At 33.3% G+C, this 20,482-nt stretch overlaps 1 protein-coding gene across 3 annotated transcripts in view; it reads left to right on the top strand.

Annotated features, from left to right (window-relative positions):
• HDX (highly divergent homeobox) overlaps positions 1-20,482 on the top strand; it is a 206,775-nt gene that overhangs the window by 31,050 nt on the left and 155,243 nt on the right. For all 3 annotated transcript variants that reach the window (XM_065915338.1, XM_065915337.1, XM_065915339.1), the window contains exon 3: positions 4,285-5,400. In XM_065915338.1, coding sequence (XP_065771410.1) covers positions 4,285-5,400 — 1,116 coding nt within the window. The remainder of the gene's footprint in view (positions 1-4,284; positions 5,401-20,482) is intronic.

The raw sequence follows: 20,482 nt of genomic DNA, 5'->3' as shown, positions 1-20,482 counted from the left end.
AGTATTTCAAGCTGATGAAATTTCCATTTTGTAATTAAAAACTCGTGTGTTTTTTTCTGCAATAACTTCTTTCTTTTCTTATCTCTTATTTTACCATTATTTTAGAGTGAAAATTCTTCTTAGGTAGCTACTTTGTGGACCTTTCATATTTCCAATTTTCTATTACAATCTTCCTGCTAATGACTTATTTGACTGTACTTGAATATTGAGAGTGTTGAAATACAAAGGCTTATATTTATGCCCCAAATGGTGTGAAATCTATAATAAATAATGGAAATGAAAGAAAGGAACTTTCTAGAATGCAAGTTTGCAAGTAAAATATTATGCAGGTTATATGGAATGGTGTAAAATAGATTCATTCTCTCTGTTTTAGGAGAGTGTAAATTCTACAGAAATCCCATCTTCCTAATCTAAATTTCAGCACAACTTTGGTGCCTTTTTAGCCAGAGGAGAAGTGAGTTGTTTATAGACTCACTATTCCACAACCTCCCCTGCCTCTGATATTTTGATAGGTCTACATATTCTACTTGAAGGAGATCTTCCCTTATTATTTTAATATAGCTCTTATTGTGCTTCTACTCAAAAGAACTGAAATCTCACTGTACTAAGAACTTAATCCCAATGTGTAATGAATTTAAAAGGCTAAAACACCTAGGATATATATATATATATATATATATATATATATATATATATATCCTGCAGTACGGAAGACCTGGATTTGATCCCTGGGTTGGGAAGATCCCCTGGAGGAGGGCATGACAATGCACTCCAGTATTCTTGCCTGGAGAATCCCATGGACAGAGGAGCCTGGTGGGCTACAGTTCATGGGGGTCGCAAAGAGTCAGACATGACTGAGTGACTAAACACAGTATATCTATATATCTATATATATTGTGGGGTAAAAGAACAGGAAAACAAAGAAGGAAGTATAGAAAAAGGAAAAGTTTGGAGACATTGAATTTCTAAAAAGTTGATTGAAAAATAATTTTATGGACACCAAGGATAGGTTACCCAATTTTATTACCTTTCTTTTTTTCTATGTAGTATCACTTTATTAGTTCCAAACCCCAAATGTTCATCATATCAATTTTGATTAACCCATTTTTTTTCCTCTCACCAATGAAACTTTTGGAATGAGAATCTTTTATATTCTATATTCATTGGTCAATTTTGGATCCTGTAGCTGAATGACTTTTAGTAAAATTTAATTCTGTCATTGGGAACCCTTAGGTAATGAAATCTCTTTATTTCCAACATTTTAATATAAAGTAATTCTTAAGTATATACTTTCCTACTTTATTTGAATATAAACTTTTGAAAATAACTGAATCTTTACTTTTTGACTCAGAGTTTTACTCTGTAAATCTATTACTATACTGTGCTATAAAATAATGATGTTTATAACATGGTAAGGTATACGAGGTGATTTTCTCCTTTACTACAGAACCCCAGACATTTAACGATTTCTCACATCAGTTCTCTTATGATTTTCCTTTCTTTTTAGCGAGTAATATTTAATGAAAATTCTTAGTTTTAGTGCTATCAAGGTGCTTTCAACAGCAATCACTATTACCAATGCTCCTCTTGTTTTGTTATTTCTGATTTACTATAGATTAGGATACCAGGTTTGGTAAAATTATGTGCAAAATAAGATTTAAGTGTTTTAAGATCAAGGATTTTCCTTTCAGTAAAGTACATGGATCTTGTGACATCTATATTGGCTGCATTCTGAACAAGCGAGATTGTTAGATAGCTGAGTTTCATATTCATTTGATATTCTATTGCATTTTGCTTTACATGGGTACATGATATAAATATCTAGTAAACTATTTAAGTAATTACATATGTGAACTATAAAACTATTAAAGTAAGCCATAAATTTGCAATGTAATAATATCGCTCTTAAAATTCTTGTGTTAAGATAGATACTATGATGGGAAAATGATAGGTTGTTTGTTTTCTTAGAAATCTTGCCCAGAGCTGCCCTCCAGATGTAGTAGATCTTGAGTTCAAACTTTATCAATTCACTATGCTTTCCCATTGAAAAATTTTTAATTTTAAAATTACAAAGCATCATGCTTCCTGTGCATATTCTTCTTATTTGAAAAGTCATAACACAGTGACTTATTTTGAGTATTTGTAATATTCACCTTTTTGAACCATAAATTGAAATTATTATTATTCACAAACATTTCTTTTTAAATATTACTCTTGAGTATATACTTTAAAATCTTGTAATTTTCCCCCTACCTCCTTCTCTTGTGACATTTATATTCATTTGTCTCTCTGCTTGTAATCCTCACTTCTACTCTTTAGTAAACTACATAAGAGTCAGTTTTACATTTCCACAGCCTCATGTGAAGCAAAATGGAGCAAGCACCTCTGTTTCTGGAACATATTATTAGATAAGTACTAATTATAAAATTAAAATGACCCACAGAAATGGCCAACTCCATTTCAGGAGTTTCTCACCAAAGTGAAAGGATAATGTTCATTGAGGTCAAAATTAAGTTGATTTTGATTCCTTGCTCTGCCAGTAACTGGTCAGGAGATCCATCTACAAGCTACTTAATATTTCTGATTCTCAGTTTCTTCACTTATAAAATTAGAAAAATTATGCCTAGCAAAGTAGCATATATATATGCATATATATGCAAAGTAGCATATATATATAAACATATAATGAAATTCAGTGTTAGCTTTTATTTATAGTTTTACAACATCTGATGTTGTATACAATATAAAATATACATTGAAAATTGAATGATTTGTGTAGTCTTCAATAGTACATCCCATTAAATTAACCAAATACACCTGGCACCACATTCGTGCAAGGCTAGGCCATTTAATGTTTTCACTTATTTATTTTTTGAAGTTCTTAAATAGATTAATGTGTTTTAGTAGTTTATAAGATGATATGCATTTTAAAATAATTATAAATTTTAGTGATTTTTTTTATGGAGCATAATATTTATTGTACATTTTAAAAGGAATAATGATTCAGTGTAATAATATTAAGATTGTTATAATACTTATATAAAAGTACATATTTTGTAATCAAATCCTCAATGCCAACCACTGGTATTATTTTTATTGATTTTTTTTGTTTATATCCATGGCTGATTCTTGTTGATGTTTGACAGAAAACAACAAAATTGTGTAACGCAATTATCCTTCAATTGAAAAATAAATAAGGTGGCCGAAAAAGAAAGAAAAAAGAAAGGCTAAAAGAAAACAAAAGTAATATATATTCAGTGTATAAAATTCAGTGAGTAGATAAAAGCATAAAAAAGAAAATAGCTACCATAAATTAATGACAAATTGGAAAAGTGCTTGCAACTTGTGACAAAGTGCTGCCAACTCTAGTAGAAAATTGCTGTTATAAATCAATTAAAAATGACAAACACCCCAATATAAAAATTAAGTTTTTTTTAACTGGTATAGGTAACATGTAAGCAATTCAATGAAAGTAACCATAGAAACTAAAATCTAAACAGCAATTATACACCTTTTCTTAACTCCTGGGCTTATAGATACTACAAAAGGATGATGCAAAGTGTTGTTGAGGTGTGGGGAAACCAGTACTTTTATACATTGGAGGGTAATTTGAAAATGTCAAAAAGTCAAGCAATTTTCCTTCTAGGATGGCATTCTAATGAACCAATAGAACAATGATGCATGTACAATGGTGTATTTCAATATGGCTTATAATAGTGAATATTTTAAAAGTAATCTAAATTCCTAGCAATATTAAATTAACCAAGTTATGATATATTCATTGAACAGAAGTTCTTGCTACAGATTAATTGTCTGGATTTTGAGGAGAAAAACAATAATACTATTCTATTAAAGTTTCTGGGGCTTCCCTGATAGTTCAGTTGGTAAAGAATCCGCCTGCAGTGCAGGAAACCTGGGTTTGATTCCTGGGTTGGGAAGATCCACTGGAGAAGGGATAGACTGCCCACTCCAGTATCCTGGCCTGTAGAATTTCATGGACTGTATAGTCCACAGGATTACAAAGAGTTGGACACAACAGAGCAACTTTCACAAACAGTTCACATCAATGTTTCTACATATTTATTATGTGCTGGTTCCTGATGGTCTCTGATCTTATATTTTGCTTTGTCTCTTACTGTATATTTTTGCTTTTAAATTTGTATAGGCCTTGATTTTATGACAAATGAAAATATAATTTATCACATAGAAATTGATTTTCTTGGTGAAAGAACTTTTTATTAACAACTTTTCCATAATATATATATATTTTTTTTATCCTTCCAGACGTGGGTTGGCAATAAGAGAAGAAAAATGAGTAGTAAGAATTCTGAATCAGGAGCAACAACAACGGGAACTGTTTCTGGTACTTCATTGGCAGCTCCAGACGTTACAGTCAGAAATGTGGTTAATATTGCTTCACCCTCAAGTCAACAGTCTTCTTGGACATCGCCCAATAATGATGTCATCATAACTGGTATATACAGTCCAGCCAGTTCATCAAGTAGACAAGAGACAACCAAGCATTCAAATACACAAATTACAGAAGCACATAAAATCCCTATCCAAAAAACAGCCAGTAAAAATGATACTGAGTTTCAGTTGCACATTCCTGTTCAAAGACAAGTAGCACACTGTAAAAATGCCTCTTTACTCTTAGGTGAAAAAACAATTATTTTGTCAAGACAGACAAGTGTGCTAAATGCTGGAAATTCTGTATACAATCACACAAAGAAAAACTATGGAAGCTCTTCAGTGCAAGCCTCTGAGATGACGGTACCTCAAAAGCCATCTGTGTGCCACCGACCTTGCAAAATTGAACCAGTTGGAATTCAAAGGTCATATAAGCCTGAACACACAGGTCTAGCATCACATAACTTATGTGGGCAAAAATCATCTGTTAGAGACCCTTACTGCAGAACACAAAATTTGGAAATCCGTGAAGTATTTTCACTGGCAGTTAGTGATTACCCACAGAGAATTCTGGGAGGAAATGCCCCACAGAAGCCCCCTAATTCAACAGAAGGAACTTGTTTGTCCATTGCAATGGAGACTGGAGATGTTGATGAGTATGCCAGAGAGGAAGAATTGGCATTGATGGGAGCACAGATACCAAGCTACTCAAGATTTTATGAAAGTGGCAGTTCCCTTCGAGCTGAGAACCAAAGTACAACTTTGCCTGGACAAGGAAGAAATATGCCAAATTCACAAATGGTGAATATTAGAGACTTGTCAGACAATGTACTGTATCAAAACAGAGAATACCATTTGACACCACGGACCTCATTACATACAGCGTCTACTGCAATGTACAGTAATACAAATCCATCACGAAGTAATTTTTCTTCACATTTCGCATCATCAAACCAATTGAGGTTATCACAAAACCAAAACAATTACCAGGTAATGTGTAAGTTTGTTTTATAAAGGTTTCATAAAAATTTGTTGGTATAAAAATTGTGTTGGTAATCAACTAGACTTGATACCTGGGTCACTTAACTCATATTTTGAAGTAATTTGAATTTTTTTTTCTTCTAAATGGCAGTTTGGGGGTCAACTCTTTAAAGAATTTTATGCTTTCTTTGTCATGTTTAAAAATGGTGAGTCCTTTTTTTTTCATGGAAGTTAATAATTGCTACAACATAGCAACCTTCTCCTAACATTTAAAATTATCTGGTCCAGGCAATAATAGCCTTATGGGAAGCATGGCATTTCTCATCACTAAAATAGGACTAAATTGTCTAGATGCATCCTCTTGAACATAGATAATTCTTGCTATGGTTTTTACTTGCAGTTTGGGAAGATGTCACTAGATGAGTGGTGCCTTCCCTGGGTACATAGCCAGGCAAGTCAATCATTGCTCTAGGTGACAGTGGTTGAGAAGTCAGAGCCTGCAATAACTCAGCCAATTTTTTTTTGAGTAAATGCTTTATTAATACATTAAGTGCAGCATTAATCAAACTGTCTTTTTAAAAACACTTACTTTTTATTGTTTTAAATTTATTTATTTTTAATTGGAAGATAATTACAATACTGTGTTGTTTTATAAGGAAGATATAAGTTCAGAGTGAGAATTTAAACAATTTTAGACCTGTGCAAAAATAGGCATTATTTCTTTACTGTTTCACATATTCAGTTATTTATATATGCTTCAAATAATCTCAACAGTGAGGTATAAATCTACTTCAGAATATCTCTTAAGGCCATAGATGTATCTGAAAAATCTGCTTCAGATAATTTGAATAGCAGGACAGGAATGTTTGCTATTTTTTCTTGCTACTAGCTAGACCCTTTAATTTTCAAACACAGAATTTTGAAGTATTTAAAATGCTTCCAGGCTATTCTCAACCAATATAAGGAACCAACTTCTCTTGACTCTTTTTATCTTATAGCTCCCTGCTACAAAATTAAATGCAATAAAAGAGTATAGGAAGTATCTTTCTGGCACCTACCTCTAACAGAAGACTACTCCATCATCATCATTAGTAGACATTTCTTATTAAGGATCTTTTCATTTTTCTATGTTTGTTCTGTCCTAAGGCATGATTAAAGTAACATTGAACCATACCTGTAGGATCCTCCACAATGCCCCCTTTCATTCACCTAACTCTTTTGTACTTCTTCATCACCTCAGTGTTGCTCCTAACAATCATAACAATAACATTTATGATTTGTTGAGGACCTTGCATGTACTAGGCACCATCAGTAAATTTATATACTTCATCTCATTTAATATTCATGGCAGTCTGATCATATAAACATTTTATCCACATTTTAATATCTTATCTAGAATCATACAGCCAATACAGGAGAGAACCAAGATTCCAACTCAGAAATGCATCATGTGGGGTTTCTTTTTTCTACTTTACCATACAGCCTAACAGTATAGAATATTTGGAGGCCTGAGAGTGCAGAGTTTAATTTTTAGTTTTCTTTTTTTAAACTAATTGCTCTTATAGTTTTACATTTTTATAGTCTTTATCTTTTTTCCTGACTGAAAGTTTAAAGAAATTAAGTTTATTTTATATGAAAGTAACTTTTAAATGGAATAAAACTTAGCTACATTTTTTTTGGAAAAGTAATCTCTTTAAAGAAAGACAATCTGACAAAAATTAGGACATGGATTTAGAACCAGACAGATCTGGATTCAAATCTAGGCTCTGCTACTTTCTACTTGTGTGCCCTCAGACAAGTGTCATAAACTCTCTGTATAACAGTTTCTTCATTTGTATAATGCATTTAATAATACCTGTTTCACAGGAATGCTGTACATAAAATAACAATCTGTGCAAGGCTCCTTGTACATTCCTGGCAAATAAACTTTCTTATACTTGTTACATCATGGTTGGAAAGTTAATGAACCTCTGCTAGCCAGGTCTTCTTTACATTTCATTTCAAGTAAAATATTGCACAGCCCACAGTTATCACAAGGTGGTTGAGAAATAAATAACTGAAAGAATATTGGAAATCAGCTCTCAACTTCACCATAATCTATGTATTAAAAGCCCATATATTTCTATTTATATTATAACAGACCTCCTCCAACTTGACCTGAGACAGTATGGTACACAGTGCTTGCAGAATTGAAGTATAATTGACACATTATTTTTATGTCTTTATTTTAATTAATGGAGATCTTAGGGAACCAAGGCAGCCTGGGCAAGTGCAGTCCATGAAGATTAATGGCAATCCATTTGGGTTCCTAGTACAAAAATATCATAGACAGGGTGACTTAAAACCCAACAAACATTTATTTCTATTAGTTCTGGAGTCTTGGAAGCCCCAGATCAAGCTGCTGGCTGATTTAGTGTCTGGTGAGTGCCTGCTTCCTAATTCATAGATAGCTATCTTTTCACTGACTTCTCACATGTTAGAAGTGCCAAGAGAGCTCTCTGGAGTCTCTTTTATAAGGAAACTAGTCCCATTCTTGAGGGCTCCATTCTAATGACCTAATCATCTCCCAAATGCCACACTTTGAAATACCAGCACCTTGGGGATTAGATTTCAACATGTGAATTGAGCTGGGATACAAACGTTCAGCCCATGGTAGTTATCCAAGATTTTGACGATGTTCTATTACCTACCTGTATTGTTAGTAGATAAGGACCTAGAAAGATAAAACCAATGACCATCTTGTCAACTTTCTAGCTATGAAATTATAAGCAAGCAAGCAATTTTCTAAGTTTCTGACATTGGGACTATATGACAGAGTTATCTGTCTCTTTTCTCTGTTGTGCCAAGTGCCTTCAAGCTGAGGTTCTATTCCTGGAGTATAGTCTAGTTCCAGGCTATATAGGTGGCTGAATACAAATTGAGGAATACATGAGGAAGCTAGGAAGTTGAAATTGGCTCTGCTTTAGAGTCACTGTGGAATACCACATTATATAGCCCAGCTCTATTTCAGGCTGACCCCATTCCTTTGGGGCTAGATTGCAACTGTATTGGGCTCCAAGCTGCCAGTCATTTTCCATATTATGTTCATGCCAGTACACCTGCTTTTGTTGAGTGCTATGTTGATAACAGATTAATAATTGATGATAACCTATGTAAAGATATTTGAAGACAAATGGTATAAATTTAGGTTTCTTGCAATTATTATTGTTACTTAATAATTAACTGTCTTCTCAGCTCTCATGCACATCATAGCAACTTATAAGTTAATAGAGTTAGAACATTTTGAGCTTTCTTTAAAAGGTACTAAGTAAGTACAATGTATCCCTAACAGTAGAAGTACTTTGATAGCATCCTCCAAATTTATTCAGTGTTTATAGGTTTAAGTGCATTTTTAAAGTAAACATGGAAATTTAATGACTGTAAAAACTGTAAACATCATTTCTGAACCAATACAAATGGTATTTTGACCTGCGGAAAGGGAGTGCCAGTAGATTGAATGACTTTGCTAAAATAACTCTCAGGCAATATTCAACTTTTAAAAAGTAATAGTAATCTGTGTTGAATAGATGTAGTTAGCATATTTAGTTGCTATGTTGTGTCTGACTCTTTTGAAACCTCATGGACTGTAGCCCACCAGGCTCCTCTGGCCAGGGGTTTTCCAAGCAAGAATACTGGAGTGGGTTGCCATTTCCTTCTTCTGGCGATCTTCCCAACCCAGGAATCAAATTCATGTCTCCTGCATTACAGGCAGATTCTTTATTGACTGAGCCACTAAGGAAGCCCTTGTAGTTAGCATGGATAATTTTAAATAACTTTATTGAGATATAATTCACATAGTACAGTGGTCACACTTCTAAAGTGTACAATTAAATAGTTTTTAATATATTCACAGGTGTGTTCAAGCAGTATTGATCTAATTTTAGAACATTTCATTACTTCAAAAATAAACTACATACTCATTAGCACACCAAATCTCCCATCCCAGCACGAGACAATCATCAATCTTTCGCTCCCTACGGATGCACCTATTCTAAATATTATTATAAATGGAATAATGCAATATGATGGATTTTTGTAACTGGCTTCTTTCAGGTAGCATAATGTTTTCAAGGTCCATTTTATAGTATGTATCAATAATTCATTCTTTTGCATTGTTCTATGATATCCCATTGTGTATGTATAGCATTGATTGTTTATCCATGCATTAGTTGATGAACATTTGGGTTGTTTCCACGTTATCTATTATGAATAGTGCTGTTATGAGCACTGATATACAAATTTATGTGTGGAAATATTTTTTTCATATCTCTTGGCTATATATCCTGGAGTATATTTCTAGTTCATATTGTGATTCTATGCTTAAAGTTTTGAGGAAATACCAATTTCTTTTTTCTGAAGTGGTTTTATCACTTTACAATCCAACCATCAGTGTAAAAGGATTCAAGTTTCTCCATATCCTGACAAACACTTGTCACATCAGTGATTTTGATTATAGTCACTGTAATGGAAGTCTTGATCTGTATTTCTCTCACAGCTAACAATTTTAACTCTCTTTTTATGTGCTTATTGACCATTCAAATATCTTATTTGGATAAATTCCTATTCAGAGAATTTAGCCATTTTGTAAATGTTCATTTGTTCTTTGAGTTGTGAGTGTTCAGTTCATATTCTCTATACTAATCCTTATCAGATATATGATTTACAAATATTTTCTCCCACTTCATACACTCTCTTTTCACTTTCATGAGGTTATTGTTTAAACACAAATGTTTTTAATTTTGATCAAGTACAATTTATCTATTTTTTTTCCTGTTGTTTTTTGTGCTTTTGGTATTGTATCTAAGAAGCTATTACCTAAGCTGAAGTAACAAACACTGACTCACATATTTTCCTCTGAGAATTTTGTACTTGTATCTGTCACATATAGATGGTTCATTTGTTTTGAGTTTGTTTTTGTGTATATTATGAGGTAGGAGTTTTTCTTGATTATATAGTATATGAATATCCAACTGTCCCATCACCACTTATTTAAAAGATTATACTTTCCCCATTGAATGGTCTTGTCATCCTTTTTGAAATCAATTGATTATATGGAAGGCTTTATTTCTGGACTCTCAGTTCTAATGTTTTGAGACTATATATATATATACATATATATATATATATATTTCTTCTTATGCTGATACAGCACAATTTGAATTGCTATACATTTGTAGGAAGTTTTGAAATTGGGACATATGAGTCCTCCAAATGCCTTCTACTTTATCTAAATTATTTTGGCTATTCTAGGTCCCTTAAATTTGCACATGAATTTTAGGATTAGCTTATCACTTTATGAAAAAACAGATGGAATTTTGATAGTCATCAGGCTGACCTGTGGATAAATTTGGGGAATATTCTTGTATTAATAATCCTGTGTCTTCTGATCCGTGAACATGGTATGCCTTTATACTTGTTAGATCTTATTTAATTTTTTTTAACAATGTGTTGTACTTTTCAGTCAAGTCTTGTCTTTATTGTTTTAAATTTGTATATAAGTATATAACTTTTAATGTTATTTTAAATGGAATTTCTTAATTTAATTGTTGGATTTGAATGATTAAATTTTATACATTGATATTGTATCCTGAGAAAGTATTGAACTAATCTATTAGTTAAATACTAGTGTATTTTTTAAGGTTTTATTTATATAAATTCATGCCATCTGTTAGCACAGATAGTTTTACTTGTGTAAAACCTTACTGCATTTTATTTCTTTTTATTAGCTAATTGCTAGAACTTTCAATACAATGCTGAATAGAAGCAGTAAGACACCTTTATCATCTTGATGTTAAATGGAAAACAATCAATGTCTAACAAATATGGTATTATCTGTGGGGATTTTGTAGATGGTCTTTATCAGGATGATAAAGAATAAAAGTCCCCTTTTATTCCTGGTTTGTTGAGTACTTTTATCATGAATATGGGTTGGACTATTGTCAAATGCTATTTCTGTAATATAATGAGATATGTTCATGTGTATTTTTCTATTTATTTTGTTAACATGGCATATTGCATTTTTTCTTTTCATTTTATTTTTTGGCATTTTTTTGTATATCTTTTTTTCAGTTTTACTAAGATATAATTAACATACAGTACTCTGCAAATTTAAGGTGTTCAGCACAATGATTTTATTCACATGAAATGATTACTAAGCAATTCAGTATTTATTACTAAGCAATAAGCTTAGTTAATATCCATTATCTAGTGTGTATTTTTTTAAAAAAGAAAAATTCTTCCTTTCCTTGTGACAAGAATTCTTGGGAACTACTCTCTTAACAACTTTCAAATATTCAAGGCAACAGCATTGTTAACTATAGTCATGATGCTGTACATTACATTCCTAGCACTTTTTATCTTTTAAGTGGAAATTTGTACCTTTAATCATTTTCATCCAATTCCCACTCCCCAGTTCCCTGCCTCTGGTAAGCACAAATCAGATACCCTTGTCTATGAGGTTAGGTTTTTTTTAAATCTATTTGTTTTAGATTCCACATATAAGTAAGATCATTTATCAGTTGTCTCTCTCTGATTTATTTTATGTAGCATAATGCCCTTCAGGTCCACTCGTGTTATTGTGAATGGCTAAATTTCATCCTGTTTATGGCTGAATAATATTCCATTCTCTCTATATTTTATAGCTTCTTTATCCATTAATCTGTTGATGGTCACTTAGGTTGTTTCCATGTCTTGACTCTTTTAAATAATGTCACTATGAATATCAGGGTGCATATCTCTTTTCTCGTAAAAAAAACGTTTTTTTTTGTATTGGTGTATAGCTGATTAACCATGTTGTGATAGTTTCAGATGAACAGCAAAGAGCTTCAGCCATACATATACATGTTTCCATGCCCCCTAACCTCCCCTCCTATCCAGGCTGCCACAAAAAATTGAGCAAAATTTCAAGTGTTGTACAGTACATCCTTCTCTCCATTAGATATATTCCCAGAAGTGAAATTGATTGATTATATGGCAGTTTTATTTGTAAATTATTGAGGATCCTTCGTACCATTTTGTGTAATGCCGGTTCCAATTTATAATCCCACCAACAGTGTACAAGTTTTCCCTTTTACCCTCATCTTTGACAGCATTTTTTTACTTGTCTTTTTTGATGATAGGCATTGTAACAATCTTGAGGTAAAATCTCATGGTGATATTAGTTTGCATTTACCTTATGATTAGTGATGCTGAGCACATTTCACATACCTGCTGGCTATTCATCTGTCTTCTTTGGAAAATGTCTATTGAGGTCCTTTGCCCATTTTTAACTGGATTATTGTTTATTTGTTATTAAGTTGATGAGTTTTTAAAGTTTATTTTGGATATTAACCCTAACCAGGCACATGGCTTGAAAATATTTTTTATAGTTCCATAGCTTGTCCTTATATTTTGTCAGCCATTTCTTTTTGCTGTGCAGAAGATTTTAGTTAATGTAGTTCTGCTTGTTTATTTTTTACTTTGTTGCTTGTGTTTTAGGTGTCATATACAAAAACTCATTGCCAAGATCTGTGTCAAGGAGATTTTTTTTCCTATTTTCTTCTAGGAGTCTTACAGTTGGTAGTCTTTAATTCATCTTGACTTAATTTTGTGGGTGATGTAAAATAGGGGTTTAGTTTCATTCTTTTGCATGTGAATATCCAATTTTCCCAGCAATATTTATTAGAGAGATTATTTTTTCTTCATTGAGTAACCTTGGTCTTGTAGTTAAATATTATTTGAACTTATATGGGTTTGTTCATTTCTGAGCTCTTGATTCTGCTCCATTGAGCTATGTGTCTGTATTTTATGCCACTGCCATACTGTTTTGATTACTGCAGCTTTTTTTCCTTCCAGTTTTATGTAGATATAATTGACATGCAAAACTATATAAGTTTTAAAGTACACAACTTAATGTTTCAACTTACATACATCATGAAATGATTACCATTATATTATATAGACATAAAATTTTTATAAAAGAATAAAGCATTTTCCTTGTGATGAGAATTCTTAGGATTTACTCTCTTAACAACTTTCATATATAGCATACAACAATGTTAATAATATTAAGCATGTTGTACATTGTATCCCTAGTTCTTGCTTGTCTTATAATTGGAAGTTTGCACATCTGTCCACCTTTATCCATTTTTCCTTCTCCCCTTTCTGCCTCTGGTAACCACAGATCTGATCTTTTTATGAGCTTGTTTGCTCATAATTGACCTATAACGCTATGTGTTTCTGGTGTATAACATAGTGATTCTATATTTCTATATATTACAAAATGACTACCATGATAAGTCTAGTTAGCATGTCACCATGCAAAGATATTGCATTATTATTGACTACATTTTCCCACGCTGAACATTTCTTCCCCATGACTCATTTGTTTTACAACTGGAAGCTTGTGCCTCTTAATTTCTCTCACCTATTTCACTCATATGTTCCTCCCCACAGCAACGACCTGTTTGTTCTCTGTCTCTATGACTCTGTATTTTTTTTGTTTGTTCATTTGTTTTTTAGATTCCACATATAAGGGAAATAATATGATATTTGTTTTTCTCTGACTTATTTCACATAGCATAATATTGTCTAGGTCTATCCATGTCACAAATGGCAAAACTTTATTTTTTAATGACTAACTGTCTGTGTGTATCAGATTTTTCTTTATCCAGTCACCTATTGATGAACACTTAGGTAGCTTCCATACCTTGGCTATTGCAAATAGCACTGCAGTGAACATAAGGATGCATATATTTTTGAAATAATGCTTTGTTCTCCTCAGCAAAATACCCAGAAGTAGAATTACTAGATCATATGATAGTTCTACTTTTAAATTTTTAAGGTTCCTCCATACTCTTTTCTGTAGTGATTACTATAGCTTTTTAATATAGTTTGAATTCAGGGAATGTGATACCACCTGCCCTGCTCTTTCTCAGAATTGTTTTGAATATTTGGAGTCTTTCGTGCTTCTACAAACATTTTAGGATTATTTTATACTTCTACAAAAAAATCATTGAAATCTTGATAAGGATTGCATTGAATCTATAGTTAGCTTTAGGTAGTACTGACTTTTTAATAATATTAATTTTTCCCATCCATGAACACAGGATATCATTTTGTTTACTTGTGTCTTGTTATATTTCTTTACTTAATGTACTATAGTTCAGAGAGTAGACACTTTTCACCTCCCAATTTAATATATTCCTAAGTATTTTATTATTTCAGTGCTATCATAAATGGAATAATTTTCTTTATTTCTTTTTTTTGATAATTCAGTTTTTAGTATGTAGAAATGTTACTGATTTTTGTGTGTTAGTATCATGCTACTTTACTGAATTCATGGATTAGCTCAAACAGTTTTTTGGTGGACTCTTTGGGATTCTATATATAAAATTTTGCCATATGAAAATAGAACCAACTATATCTCTTCCTTTCCAATTATCACGTCTTTTATTTATTTTTCTTGCCTTATTGTTCTGACTAGCACTTTCAGTACTAGCTTGAATAGGAATGATGAGAGTTGGCACCTTTGTTTTATTCCTGATCTAAAAAGTGAGGCTTCCACCTTTCACCATTGAATATAATTTTAGCTGTGAGCTTTTCATATATGGTATTTTTTATGTTGAAGAATGTTCCTTCTATATCTAATTTGTTAAGAGTTTTTATCATGGGGATTCTGATGTCACCTATATGGCAACATGAAAGTGAAAGTGAAAGTCGCTTAGTTGTCTGACTCTTTGCAACCCCATGGACTATATAGTCTATGGAATTCTCCAGGCCAGAATACTGGAGTGAGTAGCCTTTCCCTTCTCCAGGGGATATTCCCAACCCAGGTATCAAACCCAGGTCTCCCACATTGCAGGCCAATTTTTTGCCAGCTGAGCCAGCAGGGAAGTTCAAAATACTGGAGTGGGTAGCCTATCTCTTCTCCAGTGGATCTTCCCAACCCAGGAATTGAACCAGTGTCTCCTGCATTGCAGGCAAATTCTTTAACAACTGAGCTATGAGGGAAGCCCCTATAGGTTGTTCATAATTTCATTTCCCCTCACAACAAAAATGCTAACAAGTATTAACAACTAACAACAACTAACAACTCAAGAATAAGACACTACTGAGAGAATAGTAGAACATGGGGATGAGACTGAAGCATCCTCTTGCACCACAGAGAATAAGATAGACTGCATTAGAAGGGTAAGAGAAGTAGCTACATGTTGACTGCATTTTCTCTCACCCAAGCCAGCACAGCACCATGTGTACAGGTCTCCACAGAGTCTTTGTTTCTCCAGTGGGAAGAGAGAATCAGGGGACAACTGAGGGACAACACACCCACCCCCAGAATTTTGCAGCACATTGCAAGAGCACCTAATCTGCAACATGGGCATTCTCATGAGAATATGTGAGGCTTGACCACTACAAATCTGATTGTAATGAAGAAAGGGGGAGGGACTTGCAACAACCAGCACATGGATCTTGACAAACTGCATTCATATTTGCAAATATGATAGTGTATTTGCTGTATAGTAATCCCAAACAGCAGTTTTGTTCATCTGTAGAACCAAGTTAAGGCTGCATTCTGACCATGATGGGGTACAGGTCTGTCTGATTTGAATTCTCAAAGAGGAGCTTTGCTGACCAACCTACTATGGAAAGTGTCTTCTGGCCCCATCTGACTGAAAGAACTAGTAACAACTCCTGGAAGATCTGGGGGCCCAACAGCACTTGAGCTAAGAGGTGGGCAGCAGAACAATAGTTTTTAGATCATCAGTGGTCCTGTTCAGTAAGGGATCTTGGGGTGTGGGTTGGCTTGGGTTAAGACAACAAACAAAGAGTCTTTCTGACCTTGGAGATGGTTGTTTTGCTTAGTCTAGACAGGGAATATAATTTATAGTCCAACCCATTTCTGAGTATAACCTTAAGTCCAACTGAAGAGGGAACCTAATCAGAGCATATGAGAAGGTATACAACCCATCCAACAGCCATGCTTACAGTGGAACTTAAAAAGAGAGTACAACCATGACTTACTCCATCTGCAGAACAAAATCGGGAGCCCTGTATGGCCACAGAATTCAGAACATAGTCTTGCCTGATTTGGGTCCACAAACAAAGTAATATGAAAGTCATAGAGCCTATTCTGCTGCCCTGACAAAGCAGGTAATCAAATTCATAGCCATGCCTACTCTTGAGTATAGTTCCCAGCCCTAAATACCTAGTTAGCCTGAACAAAGAAACCAAACAACTGCAGAGTACATTCTGTAACCTCACATAAGCAAGATATCAAGCCAGCAGTTCTATCCAACTATTCTGAGCCAATGGCACACACCCTCATCCTTGTCTTCAGAGTTCTTGGACAGTGACCTTGCTCCAGAATAGACCCTGATAAAAGTCCCACTTGCCCAAGGATATTACCAGCAGATATGCCCAGAAATTCAGCCTGAGTTGATGGGTGAAGAGCTATCTCTACCAGTGAGAACCTTTAAAGTCTGAGGGAGGAGAGCACTTACTAAAATGCACAGATGCCAACTTAAGGAATCAAGGATCACTAAAAATCAGGTAGATTTGACATCAGCAAAGGAAAATAATTTAGCTCCAGTTCAGTTCAGTTCAGTCACTCAGTTGTGTCCGACTCTTTGAGACCCCATGGACTGCAGCATGCAAGGCTTCTGTGTCCATCACCAGCTCCTGGAGCTTGCTCAAACTCTTGTCCATCAAGTTGGTGATGCCATCCATCCATCCATCCATCCAACTGACGTTAAAGAAATAAAGATCTCTGAACTTTCAGAAAAAATTCAGTGGTCATGTTAAGGAAGTTTTGTGAACTATGTGAAAACACAGGGAAATAATTTAATGAAATAAAGGAAACCATGTATAAACAAAACAGTTCAAAGAGGAAATAACAACCATATTAAAAACAAACAAACAGCAGCAACAACAACAACAAAAAAAACAGAAATGTTAGAGTTGAAAAATACAATAATTGAAAAATTCAGTATAGGTTAAAAAAAATAAGTTTGAACATACATAAGAAACATTCAATGACCTGAAAGACAGGACAATGGAGATTGCACTGTCAGAATGGCAAAAAGAAAAAAGAATGAAAACGAGTGAGGAAAGCCAATGGGAATTATGGGACATGATGAAAAGCAAACTATTCACATTATGAGAATTACGGAAGGTAAGAGAAAGGAGAGAACGTATATTTAAAACAATAATGGTAAAATTTTTCCTGGACCTGAGGAGAGAAAAGGACATCCAAATACATGTGCCCCAAGGAATAGTTTGAATCTGAATAGGATCTCAGTGAAAGACACTATGATTCAATTCATGAAAGTCAAAGACAAAGATCAAATTTTAGAGTGCAAAAGAGAGAGAGTAATTGCATAGAAAAGAACACCTATACAACTATTGGTGGATCTTACAACACAAAATTTTCAGGCCTGGAAACAATAGAATGGCGTACTCAAAATATTGAAAGAAAATATCAACCAAAAATTCTATACCCAGAAAATGTTGCTTTCACACCTGCCTTACAGGAAATGCTAAATAGAGTTCTTTTTAAGTCAGAAGATACAGTTAAGAACATACAAATGGAAAGATAGCTAGTAATGTTAAATAGTCATAATTATAGTCTGCAATATGGTACTGGTAGTGCATAATATATTTATAACTAGCTTATAAGTTAAAAGGACTTCCCTGGTGGCTCAGACGGTAGAGTATCTGTCTACAATGCAGGAGACCTGGATTCAATCTCTAGGTCGGGAAGATTCCTTGGAGAAGGAAATGGCAACCCACTCCAGTACTCTTGCCTAGAAAATCCCATGGACAGAGGAGCCTGGTGCAGGCCAGAGGAGCCTGGTGCATGGGGTCGCAAAGAGTCGGACACGACTGAGTGACTTCACTCACTTATAAGTTGAAAAGTTAGCCAAAATAAACATAACCACTGTAAATGGAAAAAGAATTAAAATTAAAAGTAAGGAATCCTATTGAAGTTAAGTTGGTCAGTTTAAAATAAGGCATTATATATTTAAGATATTTTATGTAAGCTTCATGTTCAACACAATATCCTGTAGCAGTTACATAAATGAACATGATAAAGAATTCAAAGAATGCTGATCTCAAAAGAGACAACACAAAAAGTACAGTAGGTTAAAAAAAAAAAAAAACAAGGAACAATGGATCTACAAAATATTCATAAAACAGCCTTGAAAATGACAGTAATAAGTACTTATTAATAAACAGGATAAATTCTTCAAATAAAAGACATAGTATGGTTGAATCAATGAAAGAGCAAGATCCAATGATATGCTGCCTACAAGAGACTCAATTTAGCCTTAAAGACCCACATAGATTGACAGCAAAGGAATGGAGAAAAGACATTTCAAGCAAATGGTAACAAAAATAAAGCATGGGCAACAATATCAGGGGAAAAAAGACTTTAAAATGAAAATGGTAAAAGGAGACAGAGAAATTAATATAATGAAAAGGGGGGCAATTCATTAAGAAGATATAACAGTTGTAAATATGTATGAAGCCAATGTTAGAACGTCTAAATATATAAAGCAAAACTAACAGAGCTAATGAAGAGATAAACAGTAATACAATAACAGGGACTTTGTAATCCACTCTCAACAATGGAGATAGCATCCAGAGAAAGAAACAATATGAAAACACTGTGCATAAACAACGCTATAACAAATAAACCTAACAGACATATATAGAACATTCTAATAACAGCAGCATGCATACTCTTCTCAAGCACACGTAAAACATTTTCTAAGATAGACTGTATGTTAGAACACAAAACAAGTCTTAGCACATTCAAGAAGATTTAAATATATCGAGTATCTTCTCTGACCACAATGGCATGAAAATAGAAATAATGAGGAAAGTTTAAAAATTTATCAGCAAAATGAAATTAATTAACACTCTCCTAAATAACCAAAGAATCAGAGAAGTAATTAAAAGGGAAAAAAGTTTCTCAAGACAAACTATGATGGAAACACAATATACTAACACTTATGGGAGTCAGCAAAAGCAATTCTAAGAGGGAACTTCATAGCAATAAATACCTATATATTAAGAAGCAAGAAAGATTACAAGTAAAATAATCTAACTCTGCCTCAAATAACTAGAAAAAGAAAAACAAACTGAGCCAAAAGTTTTGCAAGGCAATAATGATGATAAGATCAGAAATAAATGAAATAGAGAAAATGAAAACATAGGAAAGATTAAAATAATTAAGAGATTCTTCTTAGAAGATGCAAAGAAATTTGGAAAAAAAAAACTTTAGCTAGACTATACAAGGATGAAAGACAGAGGATCCATGTCAACAAAATTATAAATGAAAATGGAAACATTACTACTGATACAAAAGATCATCAGAGGCTACTATGACCAACTATACCCAAGCAAATTGGACAACCTAGAAAAAATAGAAAAAATCTTACTAACATGCAATTTGCCAAGACTGAATCAAGAAAAATTTAAAATGTGAAAAGACCAATTGCTAATAAAATGATTGAATTAGTAATCACTAATTTCTTAGTGAATAAAATCCCAGGAACATTTTGCTTCTCCAGTGAATTTTACCTAACATTAAAAGGAACATCAACTCAAATATATCTCAAATTCTTCCAAAAAATCAGAGTAGAGATGTTTCCCAAAATTGTAAAATAAGAAACCAGTGTTATCCTGAAACTAACACCAGAAAAGGATACTGCTAGAAAAGAAAAGTGCAGGCCAATATCCCTGATGAATATAAATGCAAGAATCATCAATAAAATACTTGAACACTGAATTCATCAGTATATTCACCATGATCAAGTGGGAATTATCCCTGAGATGCAAGGATGCTTCAATATATCCTCGTTCAATATTTTCAACAAATCCTATTTTCAACATATTCAACATATTTAACATCAACATATTGATGTTAATTGACATTTTAATATATTACAGCACATTAATAAAATTAAAAAGAATCATGTGACCACCTCAGTAGATACAGAAAAAAGACTTCTAACAAAATTCAACACCCATTCATGATAAAAACTTTGTAAATTTGAAATGAACCAAG

The sequence above is a fragment of the Muntiacus reevesi genome, chromosome X, assembly GCF_963930625.1.
Source record: "Muntiacus reevesi chromosome X, mMunRee1.1, whole genome shotgun sequence".
Lineage (NCBI taxonomy): Eukaryota > Metazoa > Chordata > Mammalia > Artiodactyla > Cervidae > Muntiacus > Muntiacus reevesi.
Note: the sequence above shows the minus strand (reverse complement) of the source record. Positions and strands in the feature narration are given on the sequence as shown.